Source organism: Moschus berezovskii, chromosome 14, assembly GCF_049115385.1.
Source record: "Moschus berezovskii isolate FMDL1 chromosome 14, NW_MosBer_1.0, whole genome shotgun sequence".
Classification (NCBI taxonomy): domain Eukaryota; kingdom Metazoa; phylum Chordata; class Mammalia; order Artiodactyla; family Moschidae; genus Moschus; species Moschus berezovskii.
This window is the reverse complement of record NC_142473.1, coordinates 37,810,822-37,830,168: the sequence shown is the minus strand read 5'-3', so window position 1 is coordinate 37,830,168 and position 19,347 is coordinate 37,810,822. Positions and strand designations below refer to the sequence as shown.

Here is a 19,347-nt window from a genome sequence, read left to right as displayed (position 1 = left end):
GCATTTCAGAGAACAAACTTAAAGTTCCACAATCTTAAAGGTGGCAGAGATTTTCTGAAAATAACCCAGCACACCCTCTGGTGTTTCCGTGCATCCCTGGTCGACCTTCCTCCCCTCACTGCCTTGTCACATGCCCCTTCTCCAGGTGGGAGAATCTGCTTTTCAGTATTCGTATAGATGGATAGAGGAAGGCAGAGTAAGGTGGATTGTGAATAGTCCCTTGCTGTGGGAGATCCAGTCCTTCCAACCACCCGCTGGAGTAATAAAATGTTAGATCTCTGAATCCCTGTTTCATTAATGATGAACATTCTTTTCCATCTTCAAGAAACCTAACTGCTATGAATGAAAGTGTTAGTCGCTCAGTCGTGTCTGGCCCTTTGCCACCCCATGGACTGTAGCCCGCCAGGCTCCCCTGTCCATGGAATTCCCCAGGTAAGAATACTGGAGTGGGAAGCCATTTCCTTCTCCAGGGGATCGTCTCAATCCAGGGGTCTAACCTGGGTCTCCCAAATTGCAGGCAGATTCTTTACTGTCTGAGCCACCAGGGAAGCCCAAATTCTACAAGGCTGTTCCTTATAAGAGCAGTGATATGTTTGTAACTTCTATGCCTCTGCCCTTTGAAATAACACAGAATAAGTCAATCCGTCTTTCAGAAAGTGCATTGGGGTTTAGGATCTTCATGGTTGCATTTAAATTCTCCCCGTGTGGCTGACTTTTACTTCATACTTACGCATGCAGACTAGTATTCAGTGCAGAAAGGCAAAAATACTTGTTAAATATTAACTAGTAAGCAGGTATCATTGACTCAATGGACATGAGTTTGAGCAAACTCCGGGAGATGGTGAAGGACAGGGGAGCCTGGTGTGCTGCAGTCCATGGGGTCGCAGAGAGTCAGACATGACTGAGCGACTGAACAACAGCAAAGCATTTGACAGTGATGATAGCCTCACTCCTTATTCAAGGTAGCTTCTCTGGCACAAGAAAGACAATTTGTTTTTTGTTTGTTTGTTTGGGGTGCAGCCCTCTATCTGAATGCCTCCTGATCAAAACTGCCCAACTCAAATAGTGTGAAAGTTTCAATGTTTAAAAGGTTGATCTGTGAAAGGAAAAAAATGAAAGTAAAACTTTTTTCATGTTTGAATTCTCACTGCTAATACAGGAACACAAGGATCATGGTTGGATCATGGAGTTTTTGGTTTTTTGTTACAAATGGAAGTAATCAATAGGTTTTGAGTAATTATCTACTCTGCAAGTGGAAAACTTCATGATACCATGCAACAGTTGAACTTGTGCCGAGATGGGAAGTTTGGAGTTATAATGCTATAAGAGCTCAAAGTCAGGAGCCACTTTCTTGTGTTTCCATCTCTCAGCCCTTCACTGTTTCCAGAAACCCGGGATGACAATAAAAGTATTAAGATTTTGCAAGTTTTGTCATTGTTTTCTCAAAGGCTTCAATCCCTTACTGCTGTGATGTGAAACAGAAACACAACTCATTTGAAAGAGAGATCAACTCTGTCCTGGAGGAGAAATGATGGTCGGGATAGGGAAAAAAAAAAATCTAACTAGGCTGCCTAAGCAGGCGAGGAAATAATCCTGTTTTCAATCTCAAACATGCAATGTCTTGGACAAGCTGGAGCCTGGGAGAAGCTGGGTTTATTCCTAGATCTGCCACGAGGAGATTTGATGCCCTAGCTTTTGTAAAGGGGACTTCGTTAATTTGGTTTTTCACTGGCGATATTATTTGATAAACCACCATGGGGTCCCTTAATGGAGCTCTGATAAAAAGTTTATAGATGAAAAAATATAAAGGCATTGTCCTACACTCCCTTCCCCAGAGAATGTAAGATGTACAGCATTTCCATTCACAGGCTGTTTTGGTAGAACTCGGTGTGTGAATCCCCCCAGTGAGTCTCTGGGTGGATAAAGCATACTTCTACATTATCTCTTTGAAAGTGGAATGGGACACAACCTCTGCTAGCTATTTCTTTTTTTTTCCCCTTGGTGAGCCATTCTATTAATACCAATCAAATCGAGAAAATGATCAAATGAAATTGCATTTTGAGCATCATAAGCTGTGTAATGTCTATTCTGTTAAATTGGGACCTATAATTGCTTCTCTACTGAAAAGATACAACAAAGACAGCAATCATGCCATGTCATTATCCCGGACTAGAAAACCGGCCTTTGCTGGGAGGACTTCAAAGGCCTGTGGTTCTCGAATTGCATTTGGCTGCTATTGTTGAAGCTCGGGCAATCTTGATTAGGTGTTTACACTGAGGTAAGGCGCAGAGCAGAGCGCCTGAGTGCCTGGGTCTAGAGCCATTAAAAAATTGTACATTATGTTCCTGGCTTTGAAGTGAGGGTTTGTATGTAGGAGAGCGACTCAGATTGAGTACAGCTGAGCTAGATTGGGCTGGCTACTTCTGTCTCAAAGAAACTCATTGGGTTCTTAGGGAATCGGCACCACAAAACAAGTTGATGCTTTACCGAGAGCCCTATGTGGATCCGCGTTTCCCCACAGAGACACACGCTGAAACATGTTTAAATACAATATCACTGTGAGGTCCTGCAGTCTCTGAAGGTTTGGGTCCTTTTTTCCCCTTCCTGTTATATTCTATCAATAACCTTGTGTTTAGTTGTTGTGGGGGAGTCTGGTGTGAATTTATTAGGTTCTTTGCTATTCTCATTCCTTGATGGTATTTATGATATATGACAAGCATATATCCAGATTAAAATCACCCAGAGGGTCCTATTTTTCCAAAGTTGCTGTTTGCTTACCATCATTCCAGCACATCTGTTATTGAATCCCTCTCTTAGGAGCATAATCAGTGGACTCAGTGTGTGTCTCTGTGAACTTGGCTGATGAGTGATGTGCAGTGTTAACTTGCCCTGTTTCTGATCCACATTGCTCTGTGTCGGTTTGTGCCTGCTAAGGTCAGCACTGCTGCTGCCTGTATTACAAATCTTCTTCTGTGGCTGGCAGAAGAGGCAGGGACGTCAGGCTCTTGGGCTCCGACAAGCGTATTTAGTACAGTTGTTTGAAGTTTGAATTATCTGGGCATTTGTAATGCTTATTCAGCTATTTAGAGACAAAACACCTGAAATGTTTTGGCTCTGCCGCTGGCCACTTTCTCTATCCTATAGAACAGGGAGTCCCTAACCTCTGGGATCTGTGGTGCAGCTGATGTAATAATAATAGACATAAAGTGCACAATAAACGTAATGCTTGAATCATCCTGAAATCACCCACCACCCTAGGTCTCTGGAAAAATTGTCTTCCACGAAACCAATCCCTGGTGCCAAAAACGTTGGGGACTGCCGCTATAGATCACTTCATAATGTATTTAGCATGCATCTACTCCGTGAGAAACTGATGACACTGAGGTCTCTGAATGCATTATTTTTACATTCAATTTCTGTATAAGACTCTTGAGCTTTTTACAACCCTACATGAATTATGCCAGTCACCTACTTAAAGACCCTTCAGTGCACTTCCTTTGCCCTTAACCTTTAAAAGCTTTAAAAGGTCCCACACCCTCTACACTCAGCCTCTCCTCCCTGCTCTCATTGCTGTTGTTCAGTCACTAAGTCATGTCCGACTCTGTGACCCGATGGACTGCAGTGCACCAGGCTCCCTGTCCTTCACTATCTCCCAGAGTTTGCTCAAACTCATGGCCATTGAGTTGGTGATGCCATCCAACCATCTCATCCTCTGTCGCCCCCTTCTCCTCCTGCCCTCAGTCTTTCCCAGCATCAGGGTCTTTTCCAATGAGTCCAGTCTTTGCATCAGGTGGCCAGAGTATTGGAGCGTCAGTTTCAGGATCAGTCCTTCCAATGAATATTAAGGATTGATTTCCTTTAGGATTGACTGGTTTGATCTCCTTGCTGTCCAAGGGACACTCAGGAGTCTTCTCCAGCACCACAGTTCAAAAGCATCAATTCTTCAGTACTCAGCCTTCTTTATGGTCCAGCTCTCATATCCATACGTGACTACTGGAAAAACCATAGCTTCAACTATACAGACTTTTGTCAGCAAAGTGATATCCCTGCTTATTAACATGCTGTCTATGTTTGTCATAGCTTTCTTTCCAAGGAGCAATCATCTTTTAATTTCATGGCTGCAGTCACCATCTTCAGTGATTTTGGAGCCCAAGAAAATAAAATTTGTCACTGCTTCCACTTTCCCCCTTCTATTTGCCATGAAGTGATGGGACCATAATCTTCATTTTTTGAATGTTGAGTTTTAAGCTAGCATTTTCATTCTCCTCTTTCACCCTCATCAGAGGCTCTTTAGTTCCTCTTTGTTTTCTGCCTCTTTAGTTCCTCCTGCTCTCGTTAGACTGTATGTTTTCAGGTCTCTTGTTGGGCCAAATGCTCTAGGTCCATGCACAGGCCATTCTTTGCCTGGAAACTCTTCACTTTACCTACTCTGACCAATCCCATTCACTGGTCTACTCTTGGCCAAAATATAACTTCCTCCAGGAAGCCTTCCCTGATACCCCTAGGAGGTTATAACAGATGTACCTGAGCTCACCGCCTTAGTGTTCTGTCCTTTTCTGTGTGTGACGAGTTTCACCCTGGTTGTTATGTTTGTCTCACCTCTAGATGTTAAGTCCCACGAGGGCAGGAAAAGGAGGGACTCTGTGCCGGGCTGTATGGCTGCAGGGGCACCACTCCCATGAGCTGTGTGGTGACTCTGGATGTGCCTGGCACATACATGCTCAGTAAACGTTACTAAGTGGGAAGATTCATCTACATTGCTCACTGGTTGCTCCATTTACATCAGAACACATCTAATCTATTGTTTCTCTGCCTAGATTTGTGGTTTTCGATTAAAGCCAGGTGGCGCACTGTCAGCAATACAAGGTAGAAGCTAGGATCCCATGTCTGTTCTGTCCCGTGCTGGCTTGGCTCCAGGCCCATTAGCCCTTCCTCTCTTCAGCCCTTTGCATGTGCTGTTTCCTCTCTCAAGAAAGCTCTTCTCTCCTACCTTCGTGACCTGTCGACAGTAGTAATCCCCACCCCCAGCATTCTCTGTCCCTGCTGTGCTTCCTTTCTCTCCTCACCACTTACATCACCTGCTAATACCCTGATTACCTATTTTGTCTATTGTCTGTCTCCTCCCAATAGGAAGTTGGCCCTTATTTTTGTCAGTTTTGTTCACTGATGTATTCCAAGCACTTGGGACAAAGCCTGGCACATAAGAAGCTCTTAATAATTGTATGCAAATGAATGAAGCCAACAACCATTTTCAAAAATGTGAAAGAGATTTTTAGGAATGTGCCATGACATGTAAGCGAGGGTTGATTAGCAACCTGAACTCCCTACAACACAGCTAAGGTTATGTAAGTGTGACCTCTGGACGGCCACAGGATTCAGATTGCTCCGTGACTAAAACCCTTTGGTGATTCCATGTCGTATAAAGGAGAGGCCTAACTCTTCAGCACAGTAGTTCTAAAACTTGAGCACGTGTCAGAATCACTTGGAGGGCTTGTTAAAACACGGATGTAGGGACTTCCCTAGTGGTGCCGTGGTTAAGAATCTTCCTTGCAAAGTAGAGGACTTGGGTTCGATCCCTTGTCAGGGAACTAAGACCCCACAAGATACAGAGCATCTAAGCCGGCCTGCCACACCAAAGAACTGACGCAGTCAAATAAATAAACCTTTTTTTTTTTAAAAAAAAAAAACCCAAAAAATAAAAAAAAAACATACACAAATGTAGGGAATTCCCTGGTGGTCCAGTGGTTACAACGCAGCAGCTTCACTGCCAGGGTATGGGTTCGATCCCTGATCAGGGAACTAAGATCCCACATACCTCACAGCACAGCCAAAACAGCCCCTAAACCAAAACAAAAACACAGATGTAAAAGCCTCACCCAGGTGTTTCCAGATTGGGAGATCTGGGCTGGAGCCCGAGAGTTTGCATTTCTAATGAGTTCCCAGTTTGCAGTTCTAATGGTCCTGATGCTGCTGGTCAGGGACCGTATTCTGAGAGTTCTTCCTTTAAAATGACACCTAAGGGCCCATGTGAAAGGTCCCTGACCATTTCTCTAGCCTAAATATGGACCTCCATCCTCACTATCCAGTCATCCACAATACGATCTAGTCCTCCTCCTTCACTAACTCACTTGATTAAGTAATGCTCTCCAGTCCTTTCTTAAGATAGCCTAACTTAAGCCCATAGGCAGACACTCATACTATGCCTTGATATGTCTGTTTCCACTAGTCGAGTTACATGTTTACCAAGTCTTTTACTTGTTTATTCCTATTGTATATGTTGTTAAAATTATGAATTTGATTTAAAGATCAGATAATCTGGAGAAATCTGAGTGTGAACAGAGAGTTGTTTTCACAAAAACTGAGCTGAATAATTTAGAATGACCCAGTCAAGCAGATGGCAGTTTCACAGCTGGGTGAGGTATGTGTCTGTGTGTGTGAAAGACTAGGGGACACAGTCACAAAAATCTAGAAAGGTTATGTTCTCAGAGTGTTTCTCAGCACTTGCTAAGTTTTTATTAATACTTTGCTTTCAAGAAATTGGACGTGGAAACCATAGATCTTTCAAACTGATGTGAGAGAGATGTCGCAAAACTCCAGTCCATAGAATATGCACTGACAGGAAGGCCAGGCCGCTTAGTGGAAAAAAAACTTCATGAGTTAATGTATATTTATATACTTAGAGTGAAGGTAAGACACTTTACATCATTTGTCATATCTACTTTAACCATTTGACTTGATTGCCTGCCTGCCTGCCAGTTCCTGACCGGCGCCACAGTGGCTCCTCCTATGCTCGCAGGTCTCCACTCAGCCGTGTCCTCTCGCAGCCTCTTAGCACCCCGCATGCTCCCTTTGCCTGAGGTCTCTTTGCTGCCCGCCTCCACCTGCTACCTTCTACTCCTCCCTAAAGACTCAGTTCAGGGACTGCCTCTTCCATGAAGACCCCTCTGACTTCCCCAGACAGACCTGGGCATTTTTTTTCTGGGTTCTTTTTGGGCCACATGTGTCTCTAGGACAGCAGTTATCACTTGGTCCTGTTTCCATGTCTGCTTCCTGCTTGGCCAGAAGCTCCTAAAGAGCATGCACTCTGACAGCGGCAAAAATGACCACAGAAACGTGGCATCCGGTAAAGAGGCAAAGGATGGTGCCCATCACCATGGCTGTCGACTTTCCTGCAGAACGGGGCACTGTGGCCTGGGTAAGAGAGCACAGAATTATCGCATTCTCCAGGCACGTTACCATTATTTTTTTTTAATTGGAGGACAATTGCTTCACACTGTTGTTTCAATTTCTGTTGTACAGCAAAGTGAACCAGCTATATGTGTACATATTTCTCCTCTCTCTTGAACCTCCCACCCCATTCCACTCCTCTAGGTCATCACAGAGTGCTTTGATGAGCCCCCTGTGCTATATGCCAGCCTCCCACTCGCTGCCTGGTTTACAGATGGTAGTGTATATATGTCAGCGCTACTTTCTCAGTTCTTCCCACCCTCCTCCTGCCCCTTCTGTGTCCACAGGTCTGTTTCCTATGTCTGCATCTCTAGTCCTGCAAATAGTCCAGACACGTTTTTTGAAAGTTATCCTTAGACATGATTCATCCTGTTAAAGTTCTGGTTTTTGAAAGGGCATGCTTCAGTTATGAGGAAAGTTGTCTCTTCACGGGTCCCTCCTCAGTAATGCTGAATTAATGAAGTGTCACTCTATAGATCAGACAAATAAGTGCTGACTAGCGCATACGAGAAAGATGCCTTAAGAAATGTCTTGTATTGAAAAACCATGAAGTTCAATTTAAATTATGCTGTTATAAGTAAGTGCTCTTGTTGTGGCTGCATAGGGCAAAATTTAAAAAAAAATCTATCAATGAACATACACAAAGTAGCTACTCTATGGAAGAATATTTTTTGTCAGTATGAGACATGGGACTCAAAAACACCACCAAACTGGAAGAATTCTATAAAAAAGCATTCTGTGTTTCTGACCAAATATAATTAGAAAAAGATGATCATAATTTAAATAAAAGTAAAGTTTAATTTTATAGAGAACCAAAGGTTTCTCAAACCATGATATTCAAAACCATGGAAAAGGAGAGCATTATATCACTTAGATATTAATCTTATTCAATAGACTAAATTCAGATCAAACGTTCAGTAATAAATGTAACATTTATACAAGGCTATAATTATGCAGAGCATTCACATATAACATCTTATTTGGCCATCTAAATAACTCTGGATCTGTAGAAGAAGGTAAACATTCAAGATTTAATTTACCAAAGGTAATAACTGGCTCTAATAATAATGGGGCTCAAATCTGGTCTTTCAATGCCAAATTCCATTATTTAAGTCAGGAGTGTGAACTCCTCAGTTTTGAAATTTTTTTTCACTTGAGAGTGATAAAAACCTGAACCACCTCCCCTCAAGTATTTAAAAATTACATTCCTTCATAAAAGATGTAGAAAGTGCTTACTGTATGCCATGCTCTAGGAATTCAGAGATGAGCCAGTCCTTGCCTTCAGGAGCTCAGAGTCATATAAAGACATACAGACACAAACATTAAATAGTGGAGGGTGGTGTCATGGGTTTTATGGTGGGTGTTCAAGGATGAGTGAGGAACTCAGAGTGTCTTGAAGGCAGAGGGCTTTGGGCTGAATCTCAAAATGGAGGGTGAGATTTTCCCAAGGAAACAGGACAGGGAAGGGTAATTCATCAGCCTGGACAGAGGGCCAGGGAAAATGTTGGGTTCAGGGAACCGTGAGTTCCCAGAGTATGGCTGGAGCATAGGATGCAGGGGAGGAGTGACAAAGGACAAGGCTAAGCTGGCAGGAAGGGGCCAGGTCACAAAAGGCCTCGAGTACCACTCTGAGGGTTTGAATCTTATCTTGTAATTAACAGGGACCCTCATTAAGCAGCTGGTTGATACGATCAGATTTCTATCCAAGAAGAACACTTGTGACCGCAGTGGAGAAGTTAGATTTGCAAGAGCTGTGATATGAAATTGCACTTCGAGACCAAAGCGTCAAATATTCATTAAGTTCCTTGTCACCAAGTATAAATGTTTGAAACACTAACTGAGGCCAAATGCAACTTCTTAAATATTGCCAATGAGTACAAGACTATAGGGTCCTATAATCCCTGGGGCAGTGTTTGATTGATGGGGGGACCTTCAGGAGACAGCCTGGTTAGTGGACAGTCTTTTGGGAGTCACATCATAGAATGGGCTGCTAGAGTCTGTGTGCATGCTAAGTCCATTCAGTCGTGTCCGATTCTGTGTGACTCTATGGACTGTTGCTAGGCAGGCTCCTCAGTCCATGGGATTTTCCAGGCAAAAATACTGGAGTGGGTTGCCATTTCCTTCTCCAGGAGATCTTCCTGACCCAGGGATCGAACCCTCACTGCATCTCCTGCATTGGCAGGTGGGTTCTTTTACCACTAGCACCACCTGGGAAGCTAGGGTCTACAGATGTTATCCTTTTGGCAACATTTTGTTCTTACTCTACCTGAAGTCATATGCTTTTCATTTTCAGACACTGTAGCCTGACAAAAAAAAAAAGCTGTTTAGGAGGACATCTTTTCAGGGTGGATTCCTTTCCTTTCTTGTGACTTAAGGAACAACCCGTGTAATAACAGCTTCCCTTCACTGAGTGTCTGCCATGTGTCAGGAGCTTTGTATAAATTCTTCCAATAGCCCTCCAAGGCAGAAATGAACCCCCTATAACAGATGGAGAAGCTAAGGTTTAAATAATCACTTGCTCAAATATCTAGTTAATGGTACGACCTAGTACATTGAAGAGCCAGCATCTAACCTGTGATAGTCTGACTTCCAAACCAGTGTTCTGTTTTGGTTTCATCTCTTCTCCCACTATATTGTGTAGCCCCTTCCAAGGCTGGGACCAACCAAAGCTCTTTGGGACCAGGGCTTACATAGTCTTCTCTTTCTTATCCATTCACGTCTCAAATCATACCTTCTTAGAAAGTGAAAGCTTCCCTAAGTACCTTGTTAAACATCCCAGTGACTATGCCAAAGCCTTTGACTGTGTGGATCACAATAAACTGTGGAAAATTCTGAAAGAGATGGGAATACCAGACCACCTGACCTGACTCTTGAGAAACCTGTATGCAACAGACTGGTTCCAAATAGGAAAAGGAGTACGTCAAGGCTGTATACTGTCACCCTGCTTATTTAACTTCTATGCAGAGTACATCATGAGGAACGCTGGGCTGGAAGAAGCATAAGCTGGAATCAAGATTCCTGGGAGAAATATCAATAATCTCAGATATGCAGATGACACCACCCTTATGGCAGAAAGTGAAGAGGAACTCAAAAGCCTCTTGATGAAAGTGAAAGAGGAGAGTGAAAAGGTTGGCTTGAAGCTCAACATTCAGAAAACAAAGATCATGGCATCTGGTCCCATCACTTCATGGGAAATAGATGGGGAAACAGTGGAAACAGTGTCAGACTTTATTTTTGGGGGCTCCAAAATCACTGCGGATGCTGATTGCAGCCAGGAAAATAAAAGATGCTTACTCCTTGGAAGGAAAGTTATGACCAACCTAGATAGTATATTAAAAAGCAGAGACATTACTTTGCCAACAAAGGTCCATCTAGTCAAGGCTATGGTTTTTCCAGTGGTCATGTATGGATGTGAGAGTTGGACTGTGAAGAAAGCTGATCACCGAAGAATTGATGCTTTTGAACTGTGGTGCTGGAGGACTCTTGAGAGTCCCTTGGACTGCAAGGAGATCCAACCAGTCCATTCTAAAGGAGGTCATTCCTGGATGTTCATTGGAAGGACTGATGCTGAGGCTGAAACTGCAATACTTTGGCCACCTCATGCGATGAGCTGACTCACTGGAAAAGAGTCTGATGCTGGGAGTGATTGGGGGCAGGAGGAAACGGGGACGACAGAGAATGAGATGGCTGGATGGCATCACTGACTCGATGGACATGAGTTTGAGTGAACTCCGGGAGTTGGTGATGGACAGGGAGGCCTGGCGTGCTGTGATTCATGGGGTCGCAAAGAGTCGGACACTACTGAGCGACTGAACTGAACTGAACTGAAACCTTTATTAAAGAAAGTTGATTCAGTATCCTTTGAGGTGTTGATCCCTACCCAAAATTATTTTGTTAGATGTTTCTCATCAGGTGATTGGATATAAGTTTCCTGAAGACTGGGCTTTACATCTCTTATTTCCTGTGATGTCACTAGTACTGAAGAGTACTTAGCATACAGCTGGTGCTCAATAAAGATACATTTGGTTGAATGACATGCTGCCTCAGCAACTGCCTCAAAGATGTGCTGATGCTCAGAACGGGTAGTGGATTCTATGTAAGGACCTTATATTGTTTTGAAGGCCATGGGTAATGGAATAACCTTTCTATATGCACGCTGCAAAGTATCTGTAATTTCTTGAAGAAATTACAAGGGAAAGACAGAATAACATGTATAAAGCACTTCCTGCTGTTTTCTAAGCCCATAATAAATTTCACCTTCATCAGTCTTCAGAGTTACATTTTAGAATCAAGATAGAAAGGTAGCTTGAAAAGTATTTCAGGAGACAGTTTCCTTTAATGGTAGATCATAAATTGACTTAATTCTAGTGAGTTTCAGACAAATACCTCTGGCTACTAAACAAGTCATGAATAAAAAGCAAGCACTGAATATTCACTAGCTAAGTATTGGCTGACTGATACTTAGGTGCCCTCTAGCGTGTGTTGGTTTTTATATCAATTCCTTGCCTTGCACATCATGTGACTGAGATCTCATAATGCTTTCTAAAGGTGATTTTACCAGTGCATTTTAATGTAAGATAAACAGATCTATGAAAAATGGTGAAAAGATCATGGAGAAATAAAATTTAAAAAATCAGTGGTTCTTCTCTGAGCCATTATTTTCAAGCACAAGAGCAATTTAGGTGACCCTGAGCAATCAGAGAATATAAAGTTACCAGGGTTCCTACAAAACACTGGATATTGCAAACACATAAGCATGTTTCAAAAGTAAGACATATGTAAAGGCATGAAGTGAAGAACTGTGCTCCCACTCTACTTCTGCCCCATCCTCTACAATCTATGTACTCTTTCTCACTATTTTAAAAACATATCAAGAAAATATGTATATTTTTATTCCTCCCCCCTTTTTTTCCACTATATATACTTTTCTACAACTTTAACTTCTGTCTTAGTAATAATAAATCCTGATAGGTTGTCCATAACGGTTCATGGGAAACATCTTATTTTTTTTTTTAAGCTTTGGATGCTCTGATATATGGACATACCATAATTTATTACAGATTTCCCAAATAACAGACATCTGGGTACCTTCTAATCATTAGCTATTAGAAATAAGGATGAAATGAATGATTTTGTACAGGATTATTTCAAAACTGCACACATATAACAAGGATACAGTCCTGGGAGAGGAAGATGTTGGGTCAAATTTAAAAAATAATAATTACTAACACTTATATAGCATTCACTATAAGCCAGGCATCAAGTTAAGCACTCTCCATATATTAATTCACTTAATCTTTTTAATAATCCTTTGAGGAAGGAAGGTACTATTATCATCTCCATTTTAAAAATGAGGAAAACGAAGGCATAGAAAGGCTGCACAGCCTGCCCAAGGTCAGACAGCTAGCAGGTGGCAGTGTTAACCAGCCTGGCTTGAAAGCCTATATTCTCGGCCATTATGCTTCGCTTTCTCAGTAGTTTGTGTAGTGTTTGTATTTTAACTGGATATTAGCAACTTGTCCCCCATACTAGTTAGTCCAATTTATTCTCTCACCAGCTTGACTGTACTTTTTTTTGCCCAGAGGTTAATAAAAAATTGGGAATTTTATTGGTTTAATTATAGATGAAAAATGGAATCCCAATATAGTATTAATTTGCATTTCTCCTAAATGACCAAAGTTGGTTATATTTTCATATGTTTAATAGCCACATGTATTAATTTTTCTATGAATTATATACTCCTGTATTTTCTGAATTTTTATATTCACAAAAGATATTGTCTATTGGTCTCTTTCTTACTGACTTGTAGGAGCTCTTTACATATTAGAGTTATTTGTGATATGAATTAGACATATTTTTCTAATTCTTTATATCTTGATTTTCTTATGCTTTTTTTTCTTGCAGAAGCTTTTGATATTTATATACAGTTTGCTGCTGCTGCTGCTGCTAAGTCACTTCAGTGGTGTCCGACTCTGTGCGACCCCATAGACGGCAGCCCAACAGGCTCCTCTGTCCCTGGGATTCTCCAGGCAAGAACACTGGAGTGGGTTGCCATTTCCTTCTCCAATGCATGAAAGTGAAAAGTGAAAGTGAAGTCGCTCAGTCGTGTCCAACTCTTAGTGAACCCATGGGCTGCAGCCTACCAGGCTCCTCCGTCCATGGGATTCTCCAGGCAAGAGTACTAGAGTGGGTTGCCATTGCCTTCTCCAATATACAATTTACCCTTGTACTAAGTGAGGGTTAGGGGCACTGACCCTCCATACAGTTGAAAATCCATGTATAACTTTACAGTCAGCCCTCCATATCTTCAGTTCTGTAGCTCTGAATTCAACCAACTAAACATTATGTGGTACTGTAGTATTTATTTATTTTAAAAAATGCACAAGTAAGTGGACCTGTGCAATCAAACCCATGTTGCTCAAGGGTGAAGTGTAGTCAGATTTATCTATGTTTTGTAGATTCTGAATTTTGAATAATTCCAAAGTTATATGAGAATTTTCTTGTTCTCCCCTTGGTATTTTATGGTTTAAATTTTTTTTTTTTGTAGTGTATAATTTCTTTACAATGTTGTGTTAGTTTCTGCTGTCCTATACTATGAATCAGCCATATGTATACAGTGGTTTAATTTCTAAAAATATTTGACCCGCTTGGGATTTATCTTGTTATATGATATGGGGTATGTATCCAACTTAATTTTTTCCCAAATGTCTATCCAGTTGTCTTCTTGGAGAACTCATCATTTCGTTACAGATTTGCGGTCTTGCCTTTATCAAATAATTATGTCATCATATATTCTCACACTAATGTGGTCCTAATTCTAGACTTTCTGTTCTATGTGTCTTAAGTGCATTAAACAAAACTTTATTATTTATTTATTGAGGGTTTAAGTATACTCTGTTATCTAGTGGGGCTACATTCTTTCATGACTCTTTTTAAAAAAAATTTGTTTAATTGTATAATTACTTTACAATATTGTGATGGCTTTTACTGTATCTTTCATGACTCTTCATTTCCAGAGCTTGTGTTATTATTCTTGCCTGTTTCTTATGTGAACTTAATAATTACCTTTTCAACCTTTTTTTTTTTAATGGGTTGACATTTTTACTGGGATGTTGTGTTGTGAACTTCTTAGACTTACTTTCAAATCTTCCCAAATAACAATAAACTGCTTAAGACCCTGTCTGATTCACTGGGCATAGAGACTTGCAGCAAAATGGTGGGTTTTCTTGGCTGTGTAGTGGTAATTGACATTTATTCATTCACTAAACAACAGAGATCATTTATCCTTCCAATAGTTGTAAGATGTTTCTCATCTCTTTCAAAGAAATGAGTAGGGAAAAACAGATTTCCAAATAGGAAAACCTTCCAAACAGATGCTGCTTGCTTAAAACAGCCTCCAAACCTGCCACCCCAACTTCTTACCTCACAGCCTCAGCCATTGCAAACATCAAGGGCCAACGAGTAGGGACTGACACAATTGTTACTGTAGGTTTCTGAAAAACCCTTGATGTTCTTTCTGTGTCATCCAGGGACGAGCACCCTTGGCATCACCTGGGAGTTTGATAGGAATGCAGACTCTTGAGTCTCACTCCAGACCTACTGGATCAAAATCTATATTTAAACACATCCTAAGGTGATTCATGGGGTCACGGAGAGTCGGACACGACTGAGCAACTGAACTGAACTGAAAGGGGGTTCATAAATACCTTGAAGTTTGAAGGAAAAAAGATCAGTGGTTCTTAAAAGTGTGGGCTTGATAGCAGAAATGGTATACTCTGCAACTATGTAGAAAAATTCAAATCCTTGGGCCCCACCCTACCCTTAATGAATCAGAAATCCTTGTGTTAGGTCCAGCAATCTGCTTTAACAAGCTCTCTAGATGATTCTAGAGGAGGAGAGGAAGGACAAGAAGAGGACAAGGGGACGACAGAGGATGAGATGGTTGGATGGCATCACCAACTCAATGGACATGAGTTTGAGCAAACTTTGGGAAATAGTGAAAGACAGGGAAGCCTGGCATGCTGCAGTCCATGGGGTCACAAAGAGCTGGACACAATTGGGCAACTAAACAACAATAACTAGATGACTGCGATGCACCTAATATTTGTGAATCGCTGCTCTAGATCATCGACTCTCAGTCTTGCTGAGACACTAGGATCACCTGGCAAGCTTTGGAAGCTCCACAGTGCTTCCAAAGTGAAACATCAGAATTTAGAATTAGAATTGTGAAATTAGAAAAGCGAAATTAGAATTTCAGTTGCTGCAGGCTCAGGAACCAAGACTCTTTGATTGCAATGTGAAGCCAAGGATGAGAACCACTGCTCTAGTGTGGAACAATGCTTCTCAAACCTGGCTTCATGTTAGAACCACTGAGGGTCTTTTTTTTTTTTTTAATATTGATGCTCAGGATCTCATCCAGAGATGTAAACTGGTCTGGGTAGTGAGAATCACATCCCTGCCCGCCCCACCCCCCACCCCCCGGATTGAATCCAGCCAGGATTTCAAACCACTGTTCTAGAAATACCATTTCTCCCACATAAACTTCAAATGACAGTAAAGAGAATAAAGTTTGGAGGTGACAGAAGATGGATATTTTTTATTTCCCACATATGTACTTAGCCCTGATAGTATGTGAGGCTAGAAGATTTAAAGGTAAGTACAGGGACTTCCCTGTTGGTCCAGTAATTAAGACTTTATCTTCCAATGCTGCGGGTGCAGGTTCAATCCCTGGTTGGTGAGCTAAGATCCCACATGCCTTGTGGCCAAAAAACCAAAACATAAAACAAAAGCAGTACTGTAACAAATTCAGTGAAGACTTTAAAAATGATCTACATCCAAAAAAAGAAAAAGAAAAAAATCTTTTAAAAAAAGTACAAAGCATAGTTCCTGCCCATCAGGGAATATATAATCTATACTGGCAGAGAGATCTGCACATATTTCACACATAAATAATGACTTGAACACATCATTCTATGCTACTGACTATAATTCAAAAAACAAGTTACACCTGATATTGTATATCACTATTAGGTCAAACTAGTTTGTATCTTTTTTTTTTTTTTAAGGAATTGGAGTAAAATGAAGGAAATGTATGTTGGAAAATGGTGAAGAAACAATTTTGAATATAATTAGCAATCAACCTTTAGACATTTGAATCTGGAGAAAGTGGAGGAAAAGATCCATGGCCATTTCACAGAATAATTTGAGAGCTTAAAGACTGGGCAAACCGGAACTGCTTTAAAGTTTCCTCCTGGGCATAATGAAAGAAAATTATGCTATGGAATCAATGAAAATCAACACACCCTGATATTATTTGTAAATTAAACTATAACTATTAAGAAAAATTAGCAATTAAGATATCAATTAAAGAGCTTATAATAAACCTTTTTTCAGTTTTATTATTGGAGATATAACTAATTCTTTTTTGCCTATTTGCCTCTTGTCTTTTGAGAACATATTTAAAAATAAAGGAAAAATATTGCCTTAGTCTAGGAGAATTATGGACTATAAACAGCTTTCACAGAATTTATTTGTATTTTAAAATGAGTGACCAAGCAAAATTTAAAATGTCACATAAGTTTCATGGAAAAGTACATTCACAACTAGAACTAGGTAAAAAAATGTTGAAAATTCTGTTTGAAGTCAGCTAAGTATTTGTTTTGATAATCAACTAAAAATACATGTCCACTCCTTTGTTTTATTTCCAGTTACAAAGGCAAGGATATGACATAATCTTTTAAGACCATAGACAGAGTTTCCTCAGTTAAGAAAAAATCACACATGTCAGAAAACACTCACAGGTTAGAACAGGTCAGCGTACCCTAAATAATACCAGTTTGAATAGGTCTAAAAGCAGCCCTGTATGTGTATGTATGTGTGTGTACACACGCTTAGTGGCTGAGTCATGTCTGACTCCCCTTGGCCCCATGGACTATAACCCTCCAGGCTCCTCTGTCTATGGAATTTTCCAGGCAAGAATACTGGAGTGGGTTGCCATTTACTACTCCAGGGGATTTTCCTCACCCAGGGATCGAACCTGAGTCTCCTGCATTGGCAGGCAGATTCTTTACCACTAGCACCACCTAGAAAGCCCCAAGGGCATCCCTGTTTAATATAACAACCTCTCCTTCATGTTTGAAAATGATCCCACATTGTTGGGTGATGAATTTCAAGCTGTTTCCCCAATAAGGGTGGTGGATGCACTGATCCAGTCATTCTCTTCTTCATGTCCACAAACATGTCCCCTAGGAGGTGGGCTGATGTGAGCTTTACGTGCGTCCATGAAATAGAGCAAAGTTTACTGGCTCCAATAGGTCTTGAATCCATCATCTGAGGTAGAATAAACTTAAAATGATTAGATGAGAAAGGGAGGGTACATACTATTGTTCCAATTTTATAGACAGACTAAAGTTTATAATCATATGGCATCATTTGCACAGGTTAAAAGACAGTACAGTGATTATCAGTGGGAGTTGGAAAGATAATAGAATCACCTGGATAATAATAAAAAAAATACCCATGTTGTATCCTGCCGTCCTTGTGCTACCACCCTATATATCTATACATATAGATACACACACACACACACACACATGCTGCTGCTAAGTTGCTTCAGTCGTGGCTGACTCTGTGCGGACCCCACAGATGGCAGCCCACCAGGCTCCTCCATCCCTGGGATTCTCCAGGCAAGAATACTGGAGTGGGATGCCATTTCCTTCTCCCATGCATGCATACGAAGTCGCTTCAGTTGTGTCCGACTCTATGCTACCCTATGGACCGCTGCCCACCAGGCTTCTCTATCCACAGGATTCTCTAGGCAAGAATACTGGAGTGGGCTGCCATTTCCTTCTCCACACACATATATATATACATACACACACACACATATATATGTACACACACATACAGAATCTGAGCTGAGAATCACTTCTGTCAATTGCTGTTACTGATATGAATGTGTCATGTCACCTCTAATGTACTAGAGGGATTTAATAGGATTGAGGACCAGTGCTTTCATGGGAACAAAGGCAGCCAACACAGAGAATCAAATCCTCAGCTATGTATTTTATCTAATGGAGTTTATAGTTAAAAAACAACAACAACCACCTATGGTTCCTTGGATGGAAACATTTTGGATCTAATAATTGAATATAGCACTGTAAGCTTCTATTTTGCTCTTAAGAATTTGTGGAATAATCCCCCCAATTCTTCAAAAAGGAGCAAGGTACAAGGAATTTGTTTTACCCAGCCAGGTGTTTACAGTGACGTCACCCCAAAGGAAGTGATACCCAGCTATTTGAAACAGAGGCAAATTCCAGTCTAGTGCCTGGAAGAGATTTTTAAGAAGTCGCTACATACCTGTTCCAGGTGACCTTCCCCCCTTTTTTTATTGTGAAGTTGAAGATAAGAGTCCATTCTTGGAGTGGGTAATCCCAAAGTCTGCTTGTTCTTTTCCACAAAATATTGTTTGGACTTCCTTCGCCGAGGGCCGCGTGATCCTGGCAGGAATGCCTCGCTGCGTGAACTTGAACTCTTCAAGTACCGAGAGAGGTTGCTGGACTTCTCAGGGTCGCTGTCACTCAGCGCGGAAAACGGCTCAGTGCGGTGGGTGCTAAGCTCGTAGTTCGGGCTTACGAATTCACTCCCAAGTAAGGAGGCTGTGCTCCGTGGGCTCTTCTGTTCACCCTTCCCCCCTGAGAGGTCCATCGAAGGCTCCTTGGAAGGGTAGAGTGGGTTCAGAGTCAGATTTTCTGTAGAGCTGTCCACAGATTCCGGCAACGCTTCCACAGGCAACAACTTGCCCTCCTCTTTCCTACTCTTCCAGTTTGGATCGTAGCGGAGGTGTGAGTATTTGTCTTCTGTGGGTTGTTGGCTGCCCAGAGCAGAAAAGAAATGTCAAGTCCTTCATCCAAACAGATTACTCATTCTCTTCAGCTGACCATCTTACTTGACATCAATCTCCATCTTTCTCTTACAATTTTCCTTTTTACTATCTAACATATGAAAGACACATCTCAGGCTCAGACTCTGCCTACACACTACACACAAGGGCAAAAAGTCGTCATTATCTAAGTTCATTGAAACATGGAATAAAAAAGGGGGATGATTCATCTCTAAATA

The 19,347-nt window shown here is 41.3% G+C and overlaps 1 protein-coding gene across 1 annotated transcript in view; it reads right to left on the bottom strand.

The window, feature by feature from the left end:
- The window catches only part of JHY (junctional cadherin complex regulator), an 80,557-nt gene that overhangs the window by 37,009 nt on the left and 24,201 nt on the right, over positions 1-19,347 (bottom strand). The window contains exon 3 of the mRNA XM_055422502.2: positions 18,586-19,099. Coding sequence (XP_055278477.2) covers positions 18,586-19,099 — 514 coding nt within the window. The remainder of the gene's footprint in view (positions 1-18,585; positions 19,100-19,347) is intronic.